At 43.4% G+C, this 22,476-nt stretch overlaps 1 protein-coding gene across 1 annotated transcript in view; it reads right to left on the bottom strand.

Moving 5' to 3' along the window:
• tspoap1 (TSPO associated protein 1) overlaps positions 1-16,970 on the bottom strand; it is a gene marked incomplete at both ends in the record, with an annotated part of 65,104 nt that extends 48,134 nt beyond the window's left edge. The window contains 3 exons of the mRNA XM_079739015.1: positions 12,193-12,402; positions 16,068-16,194; positions 16,339-16,970. Coding sequence (XP_079595141.1) covers positions 12,193-12,402; positions 16,068-16,194; positions 16,339-16,970 — 969 coding nt within the window. The remainder of the gene's footprint in view (positions 1-12,192; positions 12,403-16,067; positions 16,195-16,338) is intronic.
• Positions 16,971-22,476: the final 5,506 nt, after the last annotated feature.

Genomic DNA, 22,476 nt, shown 5'->3' with positions numbered 1-22,476 from the left:
CACACACACACACACACACACACACACACACACACACACACACACACACACACACACACACACACACACACACACACACACACACATGCATACGAGCACACACACACACATGCTCACGCAGACATACACACTCCAGGAACGAAGAGAGCTGTAGTACTGTTCACACACACAGACAGGCATGTGAACGCACACACGCACACACAGACACGCAGAATGTTTACAAAATTCAACATCCATCCAGCAGGATTTCTATATTCATTCAAGGAAGGGTTCAGTGGTCCAATGGATTGGCCTATTATCTGCATTAAGTGTGTCTGACTTTGGGTTCATACAGACTTGATTCAGGCTGAGACGCATTTGGGGATATTCCATTACTTTCTGAATAGGTCTAAGAGGTTCTCTTATTGTTAATTATCAGGCTCGGGTGCCGTGAATAAACGCATGCCAAGCCTATCTGAAGGAGGGGTCTGTGAAGCTCTCTAAGACTGCAATTGTGAGCTACAGAAAATAAGGAGGACTGCACAAAGAATCAGAGGCAGACAAATAAACAGACAGAAAATGTTTCTGTCCGTTTGATAGATGTATGAACAACCGACAGACTATACTACAGAGGTTCAGTCTATAAAACTATGAATTTTCCTTCGGTATTTTGAGTCAACTTGGCCTTAAATATTCCTGAAGCTGGCAGACAGATAACAGGAGGGGAGTGCCACTGAATGTACAAGCAGTCTGTAAGCCTGGGACACAGTGGGAGGCCAGGCCTGTGGGCATTGAAATGCAGCCCGCACGCTCATGATCTCTGTTGGCACAACACAGGGATGGAGGGCATAACAGCTTGACCGCTGGGAATATCGAATCCCATTTCCACTACAAGGGAGGCAAACATTTCCGCAGAGTGCAGTACGATGCACAACACTCTGCTGCAGGGGAAGGCACCATTGTCTTGACGATGCGATAGACATGTCATTTTTTGGTTGCCGTGGTGACAGACAATCAACCCCCCCCCCCCCCCCCCTCCCCAAGAGATGTTTTAATTCTAAGTCCGCACTAATGACCAGCTGTTGATGTGCCAAGCAGACCGTGATAGCACAGAACCCAGGGACCCCGATTGCCTGTATCACACTCCAAACAGCCTGCTGAGTTGGGGGGGGCCAAGGTGGCTTCTGGGAAACACTACATATTCAGGTAGAATCTAAAGAAACGTAGAATCTAAAACAGGTGAAAACTAAAAACAGCAAGACGGCAAATATTCTGGATGGACGTTTAACATTTGTATCAGCCCAAACATTCAAAAGCGGTTAGTTAAAGAGGCAGTGATTTTTAGCTGTAAAAGAAAGAGACTTTTAAAATCAATAATAAACACAGCTACCTCATGGTAAAAAAAAAGACATAGTGGCTAAATAATTAAGTGGCCGGTTCCGTTAACCCAATGATCTGATTGGGACCTGCCACCGCATGCAAAACAAGGCATGTCTTGTAATTACATTTCTAATCAATAAAGGCAGTGAGCCGGCCAGAAACTCACTCTATACAGCTCCCTCAGGCATATCAAATGCACCAGAAGGGACATGTTCATATTGTGGCAAATGACTGTTTAGACTAAATCAGTAGCTCAGTTTCATGAGCGTGGTTTTTAATTTCTAGCTGCTTCTATCTATATCTCAAGTTAATTGATTATCGGAAGATTGTTTTATTCAATTTATTTAGCATTTATTTATATATAAATAATATAAATGTATTCAAGTTTGTATGAAAATAAGCAATGCATCAGCAAAAACAACAGCCAGACACAATAGCCAGACACATTTTCAAAATAAAAATGTAATTTAATAAATTTGTGCTTTAGTATTTATATCTTAAAAATGTTGACAAAAAAAAGCACATCCTATTTATACTTCTGTTACAAAGTTCACATCTGTGATATAGTTCACATCCATATTTCCCAGTTCCCCACAGCTTATAGCCAAAGGCTAGAGGCGAATATTTCGGCTGCAAACCAAGCGTTCCCTGGAAAACCAAGGAAAATCCTTAGTGGAATTGTGGCAGCCAAAGTAGTATTTAGGATTTGAGAATTGCAATGGAAATGAGCCCTCAGCACATACTGCAAGCCTTTCGTCAGCACACCACCGTATTGTGTAACGAAGGAATCGGCCCTCAAGAAACAATATAATAAATGAATAAAATAATTGATTAATCAAAGCCGTGACACATCTCCCTAACGACCAGAAGGGAGCGTTAGCCTCAGCTATTGTCCTTCAGGGGTGTCCAGACGTTTTCTACAACAGTCAGCGTATCCCCTAATGTCCCCTCGGCGGGCTCTCAGGACGGCTCCACCGTGGCCCAATCCATCACCCCCACGGCAGGCTGGCCAAGGTGAAAGCACCCCCCCTCCCGCTGTACCGGTTCTAATGGTGTTGCCTTCCATCTAGGAGATTGGTATTGTTTGGGGGACTCTCCATTAGTCTGGATGGAGGTGAGGTCTGGTTGGTTCGCCCCTGCCACCCGGCGTCTGTAACCCCGTAGCTGGCATAGAGACACTGGGAGGCTGCAGGCACAGCCAAGTGCACAAAGAGTCAATTAAGAATTAGCATGCTGCTAAACTAGAGTCTGCTTCAGTACTACGACATAGGATCTTTACCAGCATAGCAAACTACTAGAATCCAATCAAGTTGCCTTAGAAATGAAACGTATTCAAACGTATTAATAATTTTAAAATGTGTTTCAACAGCACTCTTTAAAGTGATGCTTTATTTAACGTATAATATATGTGGGATGAATATAAAATGCATTATATTTTGATGATGATTCTAATGTCATCTCGACTCTGCATAGAAACCAATGCACAGCCACCATTGAATGTTGTACGTCCTGGCACTTGTACATTGCACTTATTCAAGGTACTTAATTGTGTAGCATCTACAGTAGCTGCTATCGCTGCTTTACACAGGGAATGGGTTAGCCTAGCGATTGTAATACTTGCACTTGGTTCTATGAACGTCTTTACTGTACCGACAGCGACTTATTGTAACAAATGCACTTATTGTAAGTCACTTTGGATAAAAGCGTCTGCTAAATGCCCTAAATGTGAATGTAAATGTAAATAACATGCTTGTGTATAGTTGAATCAGGTCCATTGTTAAGGACATCCATTAACACATATGCAGTCTGGCCAAACCTTTCCTGTGTGTCATAGAGTTTTCATAGGGCGAGATTTAAAAATATTTTCCGAGGCGTTGACATTCACGGTCAAACTAGAGCGAGTGGAAGGTTACTTTGACAGCCGGAAAAGCACAGTGTGTGACAATATGGAACAACAGCAGGGGGGGCCAAGTAAGACCTTGGAAATGAAAATTAGAAAATTGTAGTCGAAAGAAATCACTCAAAGTCCGCCTTATCTTAAATATCCCAGGAAGCGACATTTTTAAAGCCTAAATACAAAACTGAAAACTAGGTCAGCTGCCTCCATGGAAGGACACCCAAATGGCTTTTTTGGGGTTTGTTGTTCTTCCCCCTACGGAGCGGTTTTCTGCTGAGGCCAAACTGCCAACTGAAAAAATAACCACTACTGGAGATGAGTATGGGTTGATGAAGGAAATATTTCAACTTGACAGAAAAGTACAAATAAACTGAGGACCAGCAGAAGAAAAACGACCTTCAGCCACCCTGTATTAAACCACACATCTACCCAATTAGAAAAAATAAATAAAAGGAAGAAGGGGATTTTTTTTTATTGATAAACAATGACTGCAACATCCCCAGGAATTGCAACCATGTTAGCTTAGCAAAAACCCATTTATTATTTATCTTGTAGCCAAAGATGAGTTAAATAGACCCCATGGTGTTGTCTACGAACTGCCTTTGTAGAAATACTGCCATCAGCGCAATGAGCTGACGGGGAGACACTCCCTTTGTACGCCTCTCAAGAGACCAATAGAGAAAGACACCGAGCTGAATCCCACACACGTGCTGCTGGTCCAGTCTCTCTGGCTCGATTGGAAACAGACCGTGTTGAAAGAAACTCCATTGCCCTCAGTTTGACTCCCAGTTCCACTGAAACATAGCCTGGCATCGCCAGACGAATTGTAAACTCTTAGGTCTGGAACCTCTCTGTTGATTGTAGATTTCCACGGGGCGTCGGTAATGGGGGCAGACTAAAATGCCCTGGACGTACTTAGAAAGGCCTACAGCCAATCATAGCAACGCATGACGCGGCACTGAGCGGCGAAATAATTGGGTTTAAAGACATCTTTCTTCTCAACCAAAGCATTAAGTGCAGTCGTTTGTTCCTCTTTTAGTGAAAATATACCGTCAAGCTTTTTAATACCGTCTCTCGATAGCAGAATCAACAGACCGTTCTACATCCGCAGCAGCCATCTTTGTTGTTGTTGTTGACAACGTCTCTACGGTGCTCCTCTGCACCCCCATCTTATTTATCCCGCCTCATATTGGATAAACGATTCTTATTGTTCGGTCTATCTCGTATCGGGCAGAAATATTTTTGTATGGGAGAGGAACCAGACCATACTGAAGAGCAAATGAAACAAGAGCTCGCGAGACGAGTCTGGTTCCCAGGCTGACAGCACCAGAGCATTGATTACCGTTTATCCTAATGTAGTCGCAGATTGACTGCTATTTAAGGAGAAGAGTGTCAAAGACTACACGTAAGTGGGGCCTTCGGATGTCTACAATTGAATTATGGAAACCCAAGCCTTATAAATTGAAACACATTTCACTGGGTCTAGTTGTCTAGTTAAACAGGACAGTCTTGAGCGTTTGTATTCGACAGCGACACTGACAGACTACCGTGTTAAAGGAAAGCTCTTCAGTGCTGGTCTAGTCAGCACTTCAAGGAGAGGGAAACCAGCTCCCTACCCAGAATGTGCCCTCAAGCACAATCCTAAGCCTCTCCTCCTTCACGTTTAGGATAACCACTGAACGTGGAAAAGGGCCTTCACCCCACACCAAAAAGCCTTTCCCTGCCGCTGGAGAGATTAGCATAGGGCTTCTTGACACCAGTGGGGCTATGCAGCACAGAGCGAAATCGATGTGCCACTCTTGTCTCGCACACACTATCCAATTAATGCTTTTCTAGCCATGTTTCCTACCCTGCTCCAGGAGCACTGGCTGGCACATTCTAACCCCCTCGATTGCTCGCCAGAGAAAAGGCAGAGGAATCCTTCTGCTGGTCCTTTGTAGTCTTGCGAGCTACAAAACATTGCCTGAAGCTCCTTAACCTGAAATGTGTACCTTGGCCTGCTCTTATTTGATGTTTCATGTTGTCGAATGTTATCCCCTGTCGAACATAAATCCCCATGATGCGTCTTAAAACCCCATGTGCCTATTCCTTATTATTACAAAACGTGTGTTGGCCTTTCACATTGATAAACTGATGTGATGCTAGCGATGATGTAGGACTTTCCCGAGGGTGAACGATATCAGCGTTATGAGGGGGGAAAACCCTGGAAATATCAATAAAAAGAAGGCTGTTATCTCCAAATAGAAGTCCTCCCCCAGGCAGCTGCTGCTGTCTGTGAACTCATCTATAAGTCATGAGGTCTCCCTCTTCCCCCCCCCCCCCCCCCCCGCAGGGTGGACCGGGATTGCAGACCAGGGGGTCTCCGACTGTGACGGCGCTACCTCACTAAGGTCCCTCCACCAGTCACATGAGCCTTCATCGGTTACCTACATGCTAGTATTGGAACTGTACTGCATTAGGCTCAAGGGAAAGAACAATAGCTGGTGACAGCTAATCTGCCGCTACACAGATCTACTCTGGCTTCGAGCGATTCGCTGCAGTCCTCAATCACATGTGTGGAACATATGCATGGCACATTAGCCTATACTCCTTTGTAGTGCTGTTCCACATGGATTAGATTTGGTCAGCTCTTTCTCTGCTCTTGCTCTCTCTGTTGGCATGGTCACGATGTTTTAGCATATCTAATGCATTGCATGTGGAACAGTTGTATAATGTGTGTTTTCCATCATGTACTTTGAGTGTTATGGCATCATTGGCCCTTTGACACATTAATTACAATCTTTAAGAGGTCTCAGCCGCTGTCATCTACCCAAACGGGAGTTCACTGCGTTTCTCCCAAGCTTCCTAATGGCTTCATTACGTGTCAGACAGACGATTTGACATTTCAAACAGAACAGAAAATATGGAGAACACGGTGGTGGGCCGATATTATTCCATTTGCTGCAATGTCAGCAGAAACGGCTCCCAAACCAAGACAAAATGCAGAGGTGCATCCCTCCCCCCTCCAAACCAAAAACGGCTTCAAAAGGATGGGAGCCTTAATCTTGTCAAAGGGAATTGCATATGCAGACAAGACCACCCTAAGCCTTCCCCACCAACCCTCCACCACCAAACCCCCCCAACACTACAGCTCACCACAGTATGGCAGCTACAATGTTATTGTGATTTAGCACGTTGGGATCTCATTGCAAGGAGCTGTACGTGTTGCAATGGAGGGTTTCACGGCGTGTCTGTCGCCAGCACGAGGCAGACGGCTTCAGTGTGATGGATGGCAGGCGTCTGGTGAAGATACTCCAGTGTGATTGCCGAGTGCCTGGCCCCCACTCTGTGTATGAATAACTATAATGTGTTTAATGCTGAGTTGCTGAAACATGCTGACATAAGCCTATTTAATATAAAGAATAGCAAATGTCTACATGTTACAGAATAGAAGCAGCCAAATAGAAGAACCACAGACGGAATCAAATTACATTTGTGTTTAGGGATCGACTTACATATTGGATTAGAAATGTAGTCAAACAAAAATGCCTGGGAAAGAATTAAACTCTGCTGAATCTCAACAATAGGGAACCACATTGGGCTTGTAGTGAAAGTGGATCAGGTTGTAATGTCCTAAACCTATTCCCTCTGGACACTCAATGTTTCCATTGCAATGTAAACCCCCTGGATTCTCTTTGTGAGATTATAGCAACAGCTGACTGTCCTTTTCGGTATATTTTAAACTGCTACTGTCTGGTATCCTTGATTAGATACTACATTATTCTGACGTTCCATGTTCAATTAATCAGTTGTTTAAAAATAAGAATACCACCATCTACTGCAATATTGGTCTTGCAATCACGAAACACAATACAGAACCCATTGGACATGAGTCAAAATGTTTTACATTTTTCCTAATAACAAGAAGTGTGCAGAATAATGACCCACTCAGAGGAAAGTGATGAATGACAACTCAGAGAGTAAGAATTAACATATTCCAGGCAGGTGGGAGGTCCGTATAGCAGACCATCCATTTGCAGGTCAGACCCCAGACCCCAGACCCAACCATTAACGCGTTTCCAGGGGGAGAGGAGGGTCAGCTAATAACTCATGCCTGACATCTCGTCTGATATAATCAGACGAGAAAAACTCCCTCCAATTAAAACACTCCCTCCAATGCAGAAAAAAATAGGTGTCAATTTCAACACTGGGAATCTTGCCAGGCCAAATCAACAGCTGATAAAAAAGAAAATACAACTTAATATTCAAGCCTCGAATCTAGTTGTGATCCACGCCCCGGTGACCTTCCCTGACATTCAGCGGGTCCCCGTAAACACGCCCTCGCTCCGGGCTACATCATCTCCCAGTGAGTGTTGGGAGTAGGCAGGTAATCATGGGTTCTAATCCCATCGCCGCAGAGGGAACATGGCCAAACACCCTGGAAATGTCAGCCCCTAAAACAGCCCCTGGAGGACAATTACCAGCCCCACAACCACGCTAGAAACCCATTCCATACAGCGAGACCTCCGGGACCCCTCTGAATGAAGGGATGGTGAACAAGTTATAGTGAGGCTCAAACTGAAGGCCCTAGGACCCAGGTCACACAGAAAGGGCCGTCACAACACGGACACGCTCACCACAACCACAGTCGGGTTTACATCATGTCCATTTAGGTTTGATCTGGATATTATATAAACAATGAATACACAAACCCATGACATAACACAAAGCAAGTGGAAACGAAGCACAGCAGGGATATTTAGCCCGAAGATGAAATTGGCGTTTCTAAATATAGGCTTTTTTCATAGATATAAATAAGCCATGAAGGCTACCTTAAAATAGAGGAGGAGAGGAAATCATTTTTTTTTTTCGTCTGCACAACGGGGATGAGTATACTGCTGTGTCTGCATTTTTAAGCAGAACTACTTCCATTTCCAGACAGGCCAGGATGCCCCCTCTCCCCTCCCCCCTCCCCCAGACATACACATCGATGTCTGGGTTGTGATATGGCGAGAGACCACCCCACTGGGGATGGAACCAGCACAATACACATCAATTATTCAATAGCTTTACTATTCAACGACGTGATTAAAATATTAAATCAAGCATGCCTTCAAAACACACACAAGCAGTATATATATATATATATATATATATATATATATATATATATATATATATATATATATATATATATATATATATATATATATAGCGGTTTGAAATGAGAATCTAGTTTTTGTTATAGATCTATATTACACTAGATCTATATTACACTTATCTTTCAATTGTTCAATTTAAATAAACATAGATTTTAACTGATCAACTAGCAGAGTGTCTTATGATCTAATAAGCCATATTTAAGTATTGTACACATATTTCAGAGATTTTTATCTATAACAATTATATTAGAACAAATCTCTTCAATTGAATGCCAAAAATGAAAAAGTTTAATAACCGAAAACAATACCACAATGGATATTCTATTCTAGGTTCTAGTGTTTCAGTAACCCTGCAGCTAAATCCCTCACCAGTATCAGCGGACTGCAAATCTCAACCAACAGACACATTATCCTCCCCTTGTGTTTACCCTTGTTACCCAAACCAAACTATTAAAAACACAACCTTATGTTCTAAAGAACCGTTCCACTTTTAGTCGCCCCCACAGCGACCAACTGGGTCAGCGCTGAGCTGCGGGGCCTGTTGTGGCAGAGTCATGTGTCTGCTGAACACCGAATCCTCGCCATTAGGCGTTGGGTCACTGTCAATACCATCAGCGCACGGTGTTAGGCTCCGACAGTAGCAGACAGAAAGGGGAGACGGAGGGTCAACCACCCAGTGTTCAAGCCTAAACGATGATACATTTGCGTAACGGCGGTAATTAGTGACAGCACTAGGGTATTGAAGTGATAAAGGGACGGAACTAAAAATACCACACTAACAAATTACAAAAGAAGACCATAGAGATTTAGGACCCGATAGCCAATGGGTTTCAGCCCTACATTAAATGAGGAATTGTAGCCTTCCTATGTGCAGCAATACCAGCACTATTGTCTGTGCACCTCGTTACTAGAAAGAAACAGTGTATTGGCTTTATGCTCTTGAACAAAACTACAGTTATTGCATCTATCTACTAGTCAACCTTCATTATAATCTGCAGAGGAAACAGTAATCGCTGAATTTGTAAATCAGTAAAGGGAGCTGTAACTGGGGCATCTGAATAACTAGGTTGACAAGCCAAAAAAAGCCCCTGCTTCGTTTGTATAATTAAAGCCCTGATTGCCATAAGGTTTCATCATCATTCAGCCTACCTCAGCTCTTTCTAATCATTCTCCTTTGGAAACACCCGTGCACCAAGAAGACATCAGTAGAAACTATGGCGATGTCACTATAAGGGCCACTTATGATGATTTAAACATTGCCTAGAAACTGTGACATTCAATTGAGGGTAATCCATTACCCTGCCACAGTCATTGACACAGTTTAACCAAACCGGAGGTCCAGTGAGACCGAGGATGTTTAAAAGGAGGGCTATGACGTTCTCTTCTGAGATCCTTTACCCTCATATGGGTCGGGCTACTTGTTAATTCAACGCTGAATCTGATCTGATGCTACACTGCTGTAGCCCCCTGGTAACATATATGGCCATGTGGCCTCCAGATAGGTGGGGACGGGGTTGAGCCATAGGAGTCTGTAAAGTCAACCAGCTCAGAACGGAGTAGTAGAGAAATGAATCCCCCTCTGATCTAGAAGCTAAACTGGCCATGAAAACAACTCGTCCATTTTCAGTTCCATGCCAAGAACAATGGATAACAATGGATGTGTTAGCCGGGGACTTTCTAAGCACAAGGAAACTGCATGGGGTCTATAAGGGTGGGCTCTCACTTGTAACTAAAGTAATAAGGCATACCGGTATACATCGGACAGAGTGTACCCGCCTTTTATAATACCCTTGCTTTAATATATTTTATATTTCAGGTGACAAAGCAGCATCTCCTTAGTAAAATGCAACAGCGAAGGAAAAAGTATGGCAGTATACTGTTTTCCAAAGCATTCCAATTATAATGAAACCAAGTGTGAGCTATAGTTCAATATGCATACACATAGGTAAACTACAGCCTTTGGGTGATACAATTAAATAAGTACAAATTGAGGTCTATTCACCACTACTCTTGAGGCCAAGAACCCTTAATGAAAAATCCTATGAACCATCAAATTACTTTAAAGAATATAATCGGTCGTAACGACACATGCCTCCGGACAATAGCCCACCTTTCACAGTGGGGCCCGACAGGGCCCTGTGTCCTTGCTCCTTCATCCTCTTAGTATTCATATCGCCCCATCCACTCTCTCATCTATTCATAACTCCCTGCCTGTCCCCTCATATCCACACCCCCTACTTCCAACTCTGTGCAATGAACGCTTGTCTGTAAGTGATCCAATCAATCACAAGCTCAACTCACTACTGACAACTGCAATCCCCAATTATGAGCCGAGGTATTGATAAGGGAAGCTAACCCCTGCCACTGCTGTATGCGAGTGTTGCACTGAAAAAGGCATTTAGTCAGGGTTCTTTTCTCATGGATTATTGATTTTAGGGCTCTCTTATTAGCCGAAATAGACAAAAAAGATTCTCTTTAGTCCTGTGAGGACAAAAAACTCTCTCATACATGTCATTGTACTAATTGCAATACATGCATTGTATGTATTGACGTTTTTAAAAGTATCTTATTAAATCAAAACATTTCTCACATTCAAGTTTACAGCTGTGAGTGAGGTCTATATATAATAAGCCAGGGAACTGGTTTAAACCGGTTGTAAGCCAAGCCTCCAAATAGCAGCTAGTATGTCTATAAAAAGAAGATCATGTGCATACCAATGTTAAAACACAAGCAGAAACACATTGGGAGGATATTTGAGCTCAGCGTACAGCACTTTAGCAGCGAGCATGACCTTGTTGTGATTATTTGAAGCGTTACAAGTCAAGGGTGAGCAACACAACCTGTCACAGGTTCCTCGCCGAGCCTGTCCACGGCTGACTCACCACCAGTGCAGTATTGACACAGCATCTCTACTTCATGCTATCAATGCTAGTATCAACATTAGTGTTAACAGAACCCCAGCTACCCCTCAGCCCATGCAGTTGGCCCTTCTGGTGGATGTTATATTAGTCACTTAGAGTTGAACTTGTCCCGTATGATCATCGACCATTGACACACAAGCCTTGTGGGATCCTAAGAGTATTGATTTTAACTTGGTGGCCGTGATAAGGCAGCCGTTTTGGCCGACCACTTCGAATGGTTACGCAATCTTGACCTCAGTGCTGCAGCAGAACTAGCACGCATAGTTTGGTTTGTGGAATTAAATGACTGTTTTCCACTGCCTGTTATCTACAACAGTCTATCAGAAGTTGCAATTGTTGTAGCTTAGATGAGTACATATGCAGCAAATAAATCTATCATATAAATTTAATAGATCAAAAATATTTTGTGGGAAATAGATTTTCCTCCAATTATTTGATTAAGTATATTCTGAGCAACTCTATCCTGAAATGGATTAGATATTATTTGTCAACAATGGCAAATCTTCCTGATCCATCCCGGCTGAAAATTAATGAGCTGAAATAACCCTGAATAATCAACTTCAAATAACCCTTCGGGCCATCTTCTGAACTCCTGAGTCAAGCACATTTCCAGTGATAGTCAGCAAAAGGAGCTGATGTAGAAAACCAAGTCATTCCCCGGATCAAGTCATGCTCCGGACTAAATCACGCTCTTGACCAAATAATGCTCTAGACCAAGTCATGCTCCAGACAAAGTTATACTTCAGACCAAGTTATGGTCTTGAAAAAGTCATGCACCAGACAGTCATGATCTAGACTCAGAGCAAGTCATGCTCCAGAACAAGTCATGCTCCAGAACAAGTCATAGCCCAGACCAAGTCATGCTCCAACATACCTTGCGTATCCCCTCCTGCTCAAAACCATTCAGGTTTGCATAGAGAGAGTGGTGGCGTTTCCCTAGCAGTGACGTGGGAGCCAGTTTGGTGGTGGTCAGGGGTGTCCTGTCCAGGGCCGGCTCCTGGTCCTCAGTCTTCTGCTGCTGTGGTTCGGGGGCTTCGGCCTCCTCAGAGCCATCCATCTGGGTGTCTTCAGTGGCAGGCTTAGGCTGCTCAGGTCGAGTGCACAGGTCATACATCACTCTCTGTCAAAGTCAAATAGCATAGTTGAAATCAATACGGCCCGAAAACCAATAGGCCCCTCCAAGACCTGGCGATCACAGGCTGCTGATTTGTTGAAGGGGGGAATTACATAAATCACTTCACAGTGGACGCGCTCCACAGACCACGAAGATGTGACCGCACTCTCCCCCTAATTCCCCCTGCCTTTTTCCAGGACTTTCAAAGAGGGAGCAAAGAGTCTCCTTGGCATCTACGTGTCAGAGAGCCCTGCCATAATCGCTCAGTGCAATGTTGTCGTTTCCATGTTATTACGCGGCCGCGTATGGCCCCTCGTAGATTAGCACATCCAGGGGGAATTCGAAAAGGGATAAAAATAGAACTTGTGCAGCGCATTTAATGTCGCCAATCAACAGTGGAAATTTACCACATGCAAGACAAAGGCGGTTAGAGATGTGCTGGTTCCCCTGCGAGGTTTCCCGAAAAGAGGTCAACAGAGTCCAGTGGGATAGGAGACATATTCAGCATGGTATTCAAGTGGTGATTCTGTGAGGCAGAGCATCCTACTACTAAACAGAGACCCTGTCAGTGTTCTGAAGAGAGCCCTTGTTTGGCTGAAAACGTTTTTTCATGCCTCCACAATCTTCTACGTTCTTCTCCAGTTCCTAGGCTGTCTCATGGTCCCTCCTCAAGAAACAGCGAGCGCAGCGGAGGGTGGCGTTGGTGTATGTGGATGGGGGGGTATACCCTACCAGTCCAGACTCCGACTGTCGTCGATGCACTGCATGCAGGCCTAGCCGATAAGACGTGCCGGCGATGAAGAGAGGTGACTTCATACAGAAAAGCCTTCAAACAGGTCGCTATTCCGATCGTCAGTCTTCCAGCGAGGTAAAGGCGCTGCTGGGTCCTGGAGCGATTCCTCCCCCATGTCACACGTCGTCAGTTAGGCCGCCGCCTCCAAAGGGCTTTGAGATGTTAAACCGTTCGATTAAAAACAGTCCGATTCCATATAGGTGAAGAAAGAAGACGGCGCTGGTAGAGATGTGTCAGTGTGGGAGTGTGTGTGTAAGACAGTCGCGGTTGTCAGAGGAGGGGGTGGGGAGAGTGGTTTCCGTCGTCCTATCAGGGAAAGGCAGGTCCCGAGACTTGGCCAATTGCGACCGTGGCTGCCGCTCGTTTCCATGGAGATGACGCTGGAATGATGTTGGCTGCCTATTGATTCTTGAAGAGGCATTACACACTGCAACACGGGGAGGCCGCGGGGAACTCACCACGCATGCTTGCCTCTCAGCAATGTTTTGTTTATATTTTCCACTGAAATTAGCACAATCGGATGATGAGTGTTTCATTGTTTATATTTCCAATATGCATATACCCATTTATTCTCCACCAATGTCGTTTTATCTTAAAAATGCGATATAATATAGGTATTAGATACAAAATAATGCATTGTTATGCAACACAACGGTCACTCAAGTCTTACTCACCCTCCACTCCAATTTAATCGAATCAATTTAAAGACATTTAAGATAAACCTCCTAATTGCCTCTCAATTCAGCTAGCAGTGATAGACTGTTGAAGCCCTTAGGGAATGTCTGCTGCGAACAGGCTCTGTGTGTGTGTGTGTGTGTGTGTGTGTGTGTGTGTGTGTGTGTGTGTGTGTGTGTGTGTGTGTGTGTGTGTGTGTGTGTGTGTGTGTGTGTGTGTGTGTGGGGGGGGGGGGGGGGGGGGGGGGCGGGGGGGGGGGCTTAAAGCCACAGATGAAGAGTCTAGTGATGACCAAGATTCTAAATTGTGTGGTTAAAAATAACAGCTAATAATCCCATTTTCAACTGAATTGCAGTTTCTCCACAGGAAAAACATCTAGAGGCATTACCAATCTCTCCCTATGAGCAAGTTGCTGTTCAGACATTTTCCTACTTCTATACTTCTATCCTGTTGGACCTTAATGACAGGCTGCTCTTGAAGTATAAGAGTTGGGAATTGATTTAACACGACCCCTACATGCTCCCCATGACCCTAGGTTCATCTCTGGTTCATAGCTCGGCTAAGAGAGCTGCTCATAGCATAGACATGATTCAACACAGTCATATCATACATGCACTGCACATGTGCGTATGGTCTTCGAAAAACAAACACATAATGTGGGCCTGTTATCAGCCATTGCAAAGTGGCTCTTAGGGGCTTGTGAGAGTATATGCATGATGGCATGTCATATTAAATCCTTCTACCTTTATCCAAGCCCAAATCCGCTCAGCGGTTGTGACATGCTGTCAGGTTGAAAGTAATTCTGACAGAATCTCGCCGTCTGCCTGTCACACGGTTATGGAACGCGCTCAAAGCGATTCCTGTCAACAGTTGACGAGAAATTCTATTCCCCCAAAATCTCTAGGGGGGCTAGGCGTGGCACAGCATTCAGAAATAGACCTGCATAATTTACGACATCCCAAAGGGTTTTCCTGCTATCAAGGAGCTGTTGTTCTTTTTATGCAAACATTTCGCGTCACTAAGAGCAAAAAAGCACAAATGCATTTGGTGTTTGTTAAAAAAATAATTGGAAAAAAATATTCACCCAAAAGTTAATCTAATGTCACAGTTACATAAAATAATTATTTTTAAAAAAACAGTCTATGAATTAACCAAACCGAAGGTGCAAAAACTTCTTCTAATCAATCTATTTCCGTTTAATAATGTTACCTTTATTAATTTGTAAATTAACCATACATTTTGCTATAGTATAAATGCTATATTGTATACATAGAATAAAAACTTGGGGCTGGTGAGATACATCACAAAAAAGAAAGCCTGTAGAAATCAACCTTCATTCCAAATCCAGACCGGACAGTTGTTTGGCCTCGACACTGAGTGGCAACTAGCATGTGTGCATAACAAACACTCATGGGGCTGAGCTCTGAAAGCTAGGCCCAGTTCAACCTTTGATTCATTATTCAATTTCCTCGCCATGTAATCTTGATCCAGATAGGAAGATAAGCCAAAACACTAACCCACATTTGCTATCCCTCATGCCAATAAATATAAGGTTATATATAACATTATTCAAATAATCAGAATAATGTAAGAAATCACCATAAAACCCTTCCCAATATCACCAACAACATTGCTTACCTCTTGACAGGTTAATGCTGCCATTACTGTGTGCGTCATTATAAATTAGCTCCCCAGAGTATGAAGCGGTTTCATCTCTCTTTGGAGGGGTGAAACCAGTTAGATTAAGCTCAAAGTCTGAGCGTAGCCGCATCATTACAGCCGGACAGAATTTCTTTCTCCATCCAGTGGCTCTGTTGCATCTCCAAACCGTTACAATACAATTATGATGCAAAATGATGTGCCAAATCAGGATGACTGGACATCCAGCCTTACCACCTGTATTCACTTTGTCCACAGACAAGCAGCAGCAGCTTGTCGAAATAGATTAATTAAATATGGGTTATCAAGAAAATATCATAATTGCCAAGCTCATATCAAGGTGTCATCAACAACGGATCATACAGACATATTTTGATCTCATGTTTCGAGTACAAAGACAATCTAAGAACGCCGAACTGCACCCTAGTTGGCAGCTTATCAACGATCTTTATACCACAGATATGTATGGACAGGGTAGGTTAGCCTAGGGTGATGCGTAAACTCTTACCTGGTCCATGGCTGTCTCTGACCATTTGTTGGGAGGAGACTCCTCCGATCCAGTGGAGTGGTTTGAAGGCTGGTGGTTACAACCCTCATGAGGAGAGCTCTCTGGGGGGCCGGGGTCCGGGGCTCCGCTACAACAGGTGTCCCCTAACACCACAGTAGACACATGGTGGGCCGTAAAGGCGTCCCACCTTGAAGGCACGTCTGGCCACCCTGGCCTGGGCCTCTTCTGGGGTGCTGGTGGGGAAGCGCTCTGGGGACTGTGTGTGGAGGACCTGGGCGAGTTCTGAGGAGGCTTAGGAGGACAGTGGTGGCGGAGGTTGCCTTTGAGCCCCTGACTCTGAGCTCTTAAAGGTGCTTCAGATCTGTGGCTCTGCCTCCCCTTGGACGGTCTGCCCTGGCTCTCTAGCAGACCGCAGAGGAAGGAGGCCTTCTCCAGCACCAACTCCTCCCTGTCGTGCAGGTCGTAGACTTCCTCCTCGGCGTGGACCTCCTGGTAAAACCTCAGCAAGAGCTGCTGTAGCTTGTGATCGTTTTTACCAGCACCTCGACGTGACCCGGCCGTCCTGCTTTGCTCATCTTTTCCATGACCTCCGACGTTATCCCGTTGGATGGGGGCGTTCTGGATGAGTCGGGCAGGGGGCTTGGAGTTAGGAGAACTGAGGGTAGCTTTCTGACAAGCCCGCCTGGAGGTCAGCTCCTTGCAGGCCCTTTGAAGCTCAGACTCAGCCTCCTCCCGAAGGTGCCTGAGCTCCCCGGAGAAACGCCACAGGGCCCGCTGCCTACGGCTCTGCTCAGCCTCCAGATCAGCCCGTAACCGCTCTAACTCTTGGTCACGGTTCGTCCGGTCCCTGGACTGTTTCTTTGAGGACAGCGACAGGGTAGAGTTAGCCCTGTCTCGCTTCATGGTGACAGATTCACAGCACACAAAGCGATAGACGAAAGAGAAGTTTTAGGTAATTCTATAGAACCATGCAACAGAGTTGAAAACAGCGATTGGACTGGATGAAGTTGTGCGATGATGAAGAAATGAAACATGCAGCATGCAATGGTCACACGAGGATGCTGAAAAGATGAGAAAACACTATGTCAGAGTAGCATTCCGAGAAATATTTCAATATTTTCTTCGCATAAATGGGGCGATCTTTCAAATAACAAGCTGTATAGCTCCTAAATGGATAACACTTCCTTGGACGGTGTGGATGCAGCATGACGTTTTATTAAATAGTCAACACAAAACCACGTGGTTATTATTCTGTTATTCTGAACCGTGTGACATGAGACCTTGTGAGGAGGACCACACACACGTTAGAGACCGAATGTGTACGGTTAACTAACCACGTATGATGAGTAAATTACCCTTGACGTTAAGCACAGGAAGCAACAAGTAGCGGGTGTGTTTACTCCCAGGGAGGCGGAGAAGCTATCGGTTTGCAACGTAACCCCCTCACGGACACCTTCTATTCCCACGTCCAACATTTCAACGACAGTGACACTATCCTATCGACGTGAAGGAGACCCCCGGGGTATGTGGCTAACTAGCTAACCAGGTGAAGTTAGCCCACAGCAGCACGGCTAGTTAGACTAATTAATGTTACAAGACAGCTATTTAGTCAGTCCAAACCAACAGCCTGACCTCTGCGGTCGTACATTTTAAATATACTACAACCCTAGTTTACAAACCTGCTGTTTTAGGTGTATGTCGACCCGCGGATCTAACGCACAACTAATCGATACAGAGACTCACCCGTTATCAACTTTTCTTTAAGGGCTAACGTTATCTCCGAGACCCCAATCTACAGGCTGAAGCTGCCGCTGTCGCTGGTACAATCCCGAGACCTGCATGACGCCCTATCTGTCAGAGGTACGCCGGACTGAGACACATGGTACCCCCTCATCTCGAGGAGGGCTCCTCCGGTTCTACCGAGACCACCGGTCAGTCCTCAGACGGGAGCCAGCTTGACCATATTGTGAGGGATGGTTGACCACTAGTGGCTGCAGACCGCCAGTGCCTCGATGCACTCTACCAAGGCGATTTATTATTATACATTGTGGGCTTTGTCTTCATATCTTTTCTTATTTATCACGTACAAATTTGAGCTTTGTTTTATTTATTTTTAGCTTTTAAGGACGTTTGCCTTACCTTTTTTCAAAATGTTTAATTATTCTTATTCTAACAATTGATTCTCATTCTCAGATAATTAGGCCACAGTGCGTGTCCTGGGTATTGCGTTGTTATACAGTAAAAGTAGTTGACCAAAAATCTATATATCTGGAAGCAAGAGCACATTGGATGTCTTTCTTGTCCTCCGTCGATCCTCCATGGCCACTAGGCGGTGTTTTGGATCATACTCCATAAAAACGGGCAGAATCTGAAATTATATAATGAGAGAGAGAGAGAGAGAGAGAGAGAGAGAGAGAGAGAGAGAGAGAGAGAGAGAGAGAGAGAGAGAGAGAGAGAGATTTGGCCAGAGGTACTGCTGCAGAGAAGGCCATCGAGTTTTAAACAATTAAATTTTCCCTAACATAACGAGATGACATAATACCAGTCAACTGCAAATGGTTAGCAATGCCATTGCTAAAGGGAGGAGAAACATTTATAATAAGTGTACAATAAATTGAAAGGCGGTTATTATGTACTTGTTATGTTATTATGTTGTCATTATGTACATGTCTGTATATTTATATATAAATATATATTTTCATGAATTCTCCTTCCAGATTCCCTCAAAGTTATTCTTACACAAAGGACAAAACACACTTCCTGTCTTCCTGTCAAAGACATTTTTCATTCATTTTGCCCCTTCTTTATGTGACATATTCTGCACCTGTCCCATACTTAAGGGACAGGCTAAGTCAAACGTGTATAAATATAGAAATGCCATAACCATGCTGTTTATATCTACCATACAATCTACCAGATAATGTAGCAAAGACCGCTCTTAAAGAACATTGTGTATTAATACTTCTTGATCTTTCACAATGCATAAGGAATCAATTTAAAACCATGTTGCAACACTCTTATGAATATACATAATATCATAGATTCCATGACCAACTTTGAAGAGCATATGATAATGAAACACATAAATGATAGTTAAAAGGAAACAGGATGCCACATTGGAGCTATAGAATGTGTGTCCTCTTTAAATTCATGTGTTACTCTGAGAAAGAGAATCCTTGAGGAAGCTCTGACATAACATGGGTGGGCTCGATTGCCGTTTTGTCATTTTGAACAATGAAAATGCTAATTCTCTCTGAGAGTAAAAGCAATGCTCCATTTAAAAAGAAAAGAAAAATGGATCATGTTCAAAGTTCAGCATTTTGCCAAAGGTTTTATAATTATTATTCTGCATATACAGTGTATATTTAGTATATCAGTGTCTTGTACAAAGGAAAAATATTGGGTATTCAAAAGAGCAGAACAAGAAAGAGATATGTAGGAATATGTGAAAGAGAGAGAGATAGAGGGAGACAACGAGAGAGAGCGAGAGAGAGAGAGAAAGAGAGAGAGAGAGATAGAGAGAGAGAGAGAGAGAGAGAGAGAGAGAGAGAGAGAGAGAGAGAGGGAGACAACGAGAGAGAGAGAGAGAGGGGGGGGGAGAGAGAGAGAGCGTCAGAGTCAGTCAGTCCTTGGACGGCTTAATCCCATCTCTCCTCTATTCATTACAGCAGACTTGGCAAGAGGCATTGCTGCAGAGGAGCAGGGCACAGAACAGAGCTCTAACAACAGACCCTTCCTTATCATCCTAGCGTACTAACACACTGACCACGGTGAGTCCCCCATCACCTCAATGAACCAGCGTCTAGAGGGGAGAAACATTTCACAATTATTGCATCCTGTTATTCAATTCAATTTTGAAACCACACCAAAGAAAATAGAAATAAGAATAATGCAGAGCAGCTTTTTTTTTAGCTTTATGCTTAGTAGGTCATTACATGTATAGATGTTTATACAGGCCAATACAATTCATTGAAACTTATCTTCAGGCCTCTTTGTGAACAGTTCTATTATTTTCCAGAGTGGGTGAGGATTAGCTCAGTGAAACAGACCCCTTATATTTTGACGTACTGCGAATGGAATCTCTGAAACAGACCTTGATGAAGCTAACACTGAGCCTCCAGCACATTTGACCGTGGCACGGGACGGATTAGCTTTTTGAAAGCTCTGGCTTTAAGTCTGCCCAACCCTAAGCATGCAATTCAAGAGTGTCAACATTCGCATGGTTGTAACAATGCTGTTTGAATAAACTTTGTTTCTGTCAGAAGGAGGGAATGAAAAGCATTTTACAGCACAGCTTTCAGTCATGGAAATGGTCACTGTTGTGTCACATTAGACATACCTTTGATAAGATTTGATCTTCTTTAGCAAACTCATTACTATTTCTTTGGGTGAATTACTTCACATCTTCTGTGCTTAGTTATATAGCACCCCTTTAACTGTACAAACGTTTTTGTTCCCAAAAATTAGGCGTAAAGGCATCACAAATTGCAAAACATGCGTATTGGTCTCAAACGTCAAACGTTATGGTTAGATTTAGCGGGCATGATGCCTCTACTTCAACTAGGATAAACTGGTGACTTTAGTGGCCATTCAAATGCAGAAAGCCCTATATGTTAGTCCATGATGACCTTCCCCTGTTTATTCATCCCATACCAGTCTACGCTTTGCATGTGATGTAGGCTACGATAATTGTAGCCTAATAATTGTATCAAAGTAAACCCCGACCAATGCATTTGCATTCAGCACCAGTGCTCAATTCAGCCAAGGAAGCAGCTATTCAAATAGGATGTATCAGATCAACCACATATTGGATCAGGTATTCCACAGACTATCTTCACTAAAAAGCTAAGAGCTTTAGTTTTTGAAGATTTTAAAATTGAAGACTTAAAACAAGCAGATGTGCCAAATGGATGAGTTTGCCACGTTGCTTATGCTATACTGGAAATTGTCATCCGATCATCTGAAGTCATCAATTCATTTCAGATTATCTTAATGTATTATCTGAATGTCATTACAGGGTGTAAGTGGCTAAGTGTAATTTGACATGTGCATATGTTTTGTACTCTTATGTACTGGGAGAGAGTGAGGATGGTTGTGGAGAAATCCTTCCCCCAATATTACTTCCTATTCCCTTGCAGTGGTTATAGAAATCTTCTTCCCACAAAATCTTCTTCCCACAATCTTATTGTACACTAGAGGGATTCTGTGAGGGAGAGGTAAATGGCATGTGTGCATGCACGCACGCACACACACACACACACACACGCACGCACGCACGCACGCACGCACGCACGCACGCACGCACGCACACACACACACACACACACACACTGTATCCTGTGTACAGAGATGAGCAGGACCGCACCTTCTCTGTGAAACTGAAGCTGCTATGGGGTACCTGTGAAGGGTTGGCTTTCATTGTCTTTTCTTTCTCTCCCTGCAATCTTTGACCAGGGCTCTGGGCGTCTGGATATTAACATACAATGCTGTGGTGTTCATTGTTTTACGGGATCTTTGTTCCGGGCGCCAGGTACTTATAGTCGCGTAGGGTTAAGGAGATGAAGGACCTGGTACATGGAGCTCTCCCAGAATAGGCCCTACAGTCTCTGTGCTTGTTGTTGTTCTGCACAAAGTTGCAGTTGTTGTGCGTGTGGCATTTGGAGTTAACTTTGCCGCTTGAGTTTCCAGGACAGGTTGCCGTTTTGTTTTAATTTTTTGGGGAGTCCGACCGTTGTTTGGTTTCCTTGCTGGTGAATTACCTTCGTAACAGGTATGTGTTGTTTTTTTTTAATGTTTTAATTTATAAAGATTTTAATTCCTGTTGGTTTGGCATGCTTGTATTTCACTCTTAAAAGAAAATAATGATTTTTCTGTACTTCATTGAATGGAGGGTTGTATTAGTTATTTTTTAATAAATGTATTAAAAATATGTATACCCTTTATGATTAATATGTTATATAGGCTTTTTATATATGGCATTTTTTTAAATATTTTTTATTTTTCTAATAGTTCATAATCTTCATACGTACATTTCCTAAACACAGAAACAAATCCATGTAAACAATATTTTTAACTGAATGTTATTCTTCTGGCATTTTAACTCAATATCTTCTAACGTTTTTCTGATTGAAAATTGTGTTAAATATTATCTTTGTGTACATAGATGTCAATCTTTGTTTTTGTCAAACCGCCAAAAAAACAAAGTACATCAGTACAAAGAAACGCCAGTCCCATTAGCCGCCAGGCTAAACTAATCTTTTTTGAAATGGCTAGAAATCTTTCTCCTTTTCTTTTCCTTTTTTTCTCTTTTCTTCAAGGAACACAAATGACTTAGATAAAACACATAATACTCAAAGTATTATCCCAACCAGGAGCATTTCCGTACCCCGGATCTTTCAGCTGTTTCTGC

The sequence above is a fragment of the Pollachius pollachius genome, assembly GCF_949987615.1.
Source record: "Pollachius pollachius genome assembly, chromosome: 6".
Classification (NCBI taxonomy): domain Eukaryota; kingdom Metazoa; phylum Chordata; class Actinopteri; order Gadiformes; family Gadidae; genus Pollachius; species Pollachius pollachius.
The sequence above is the reverse complement of the archived record's forward strand: the minus strand, read 5'-3'. Positions and strand labels throughout refer to the sequence as shown.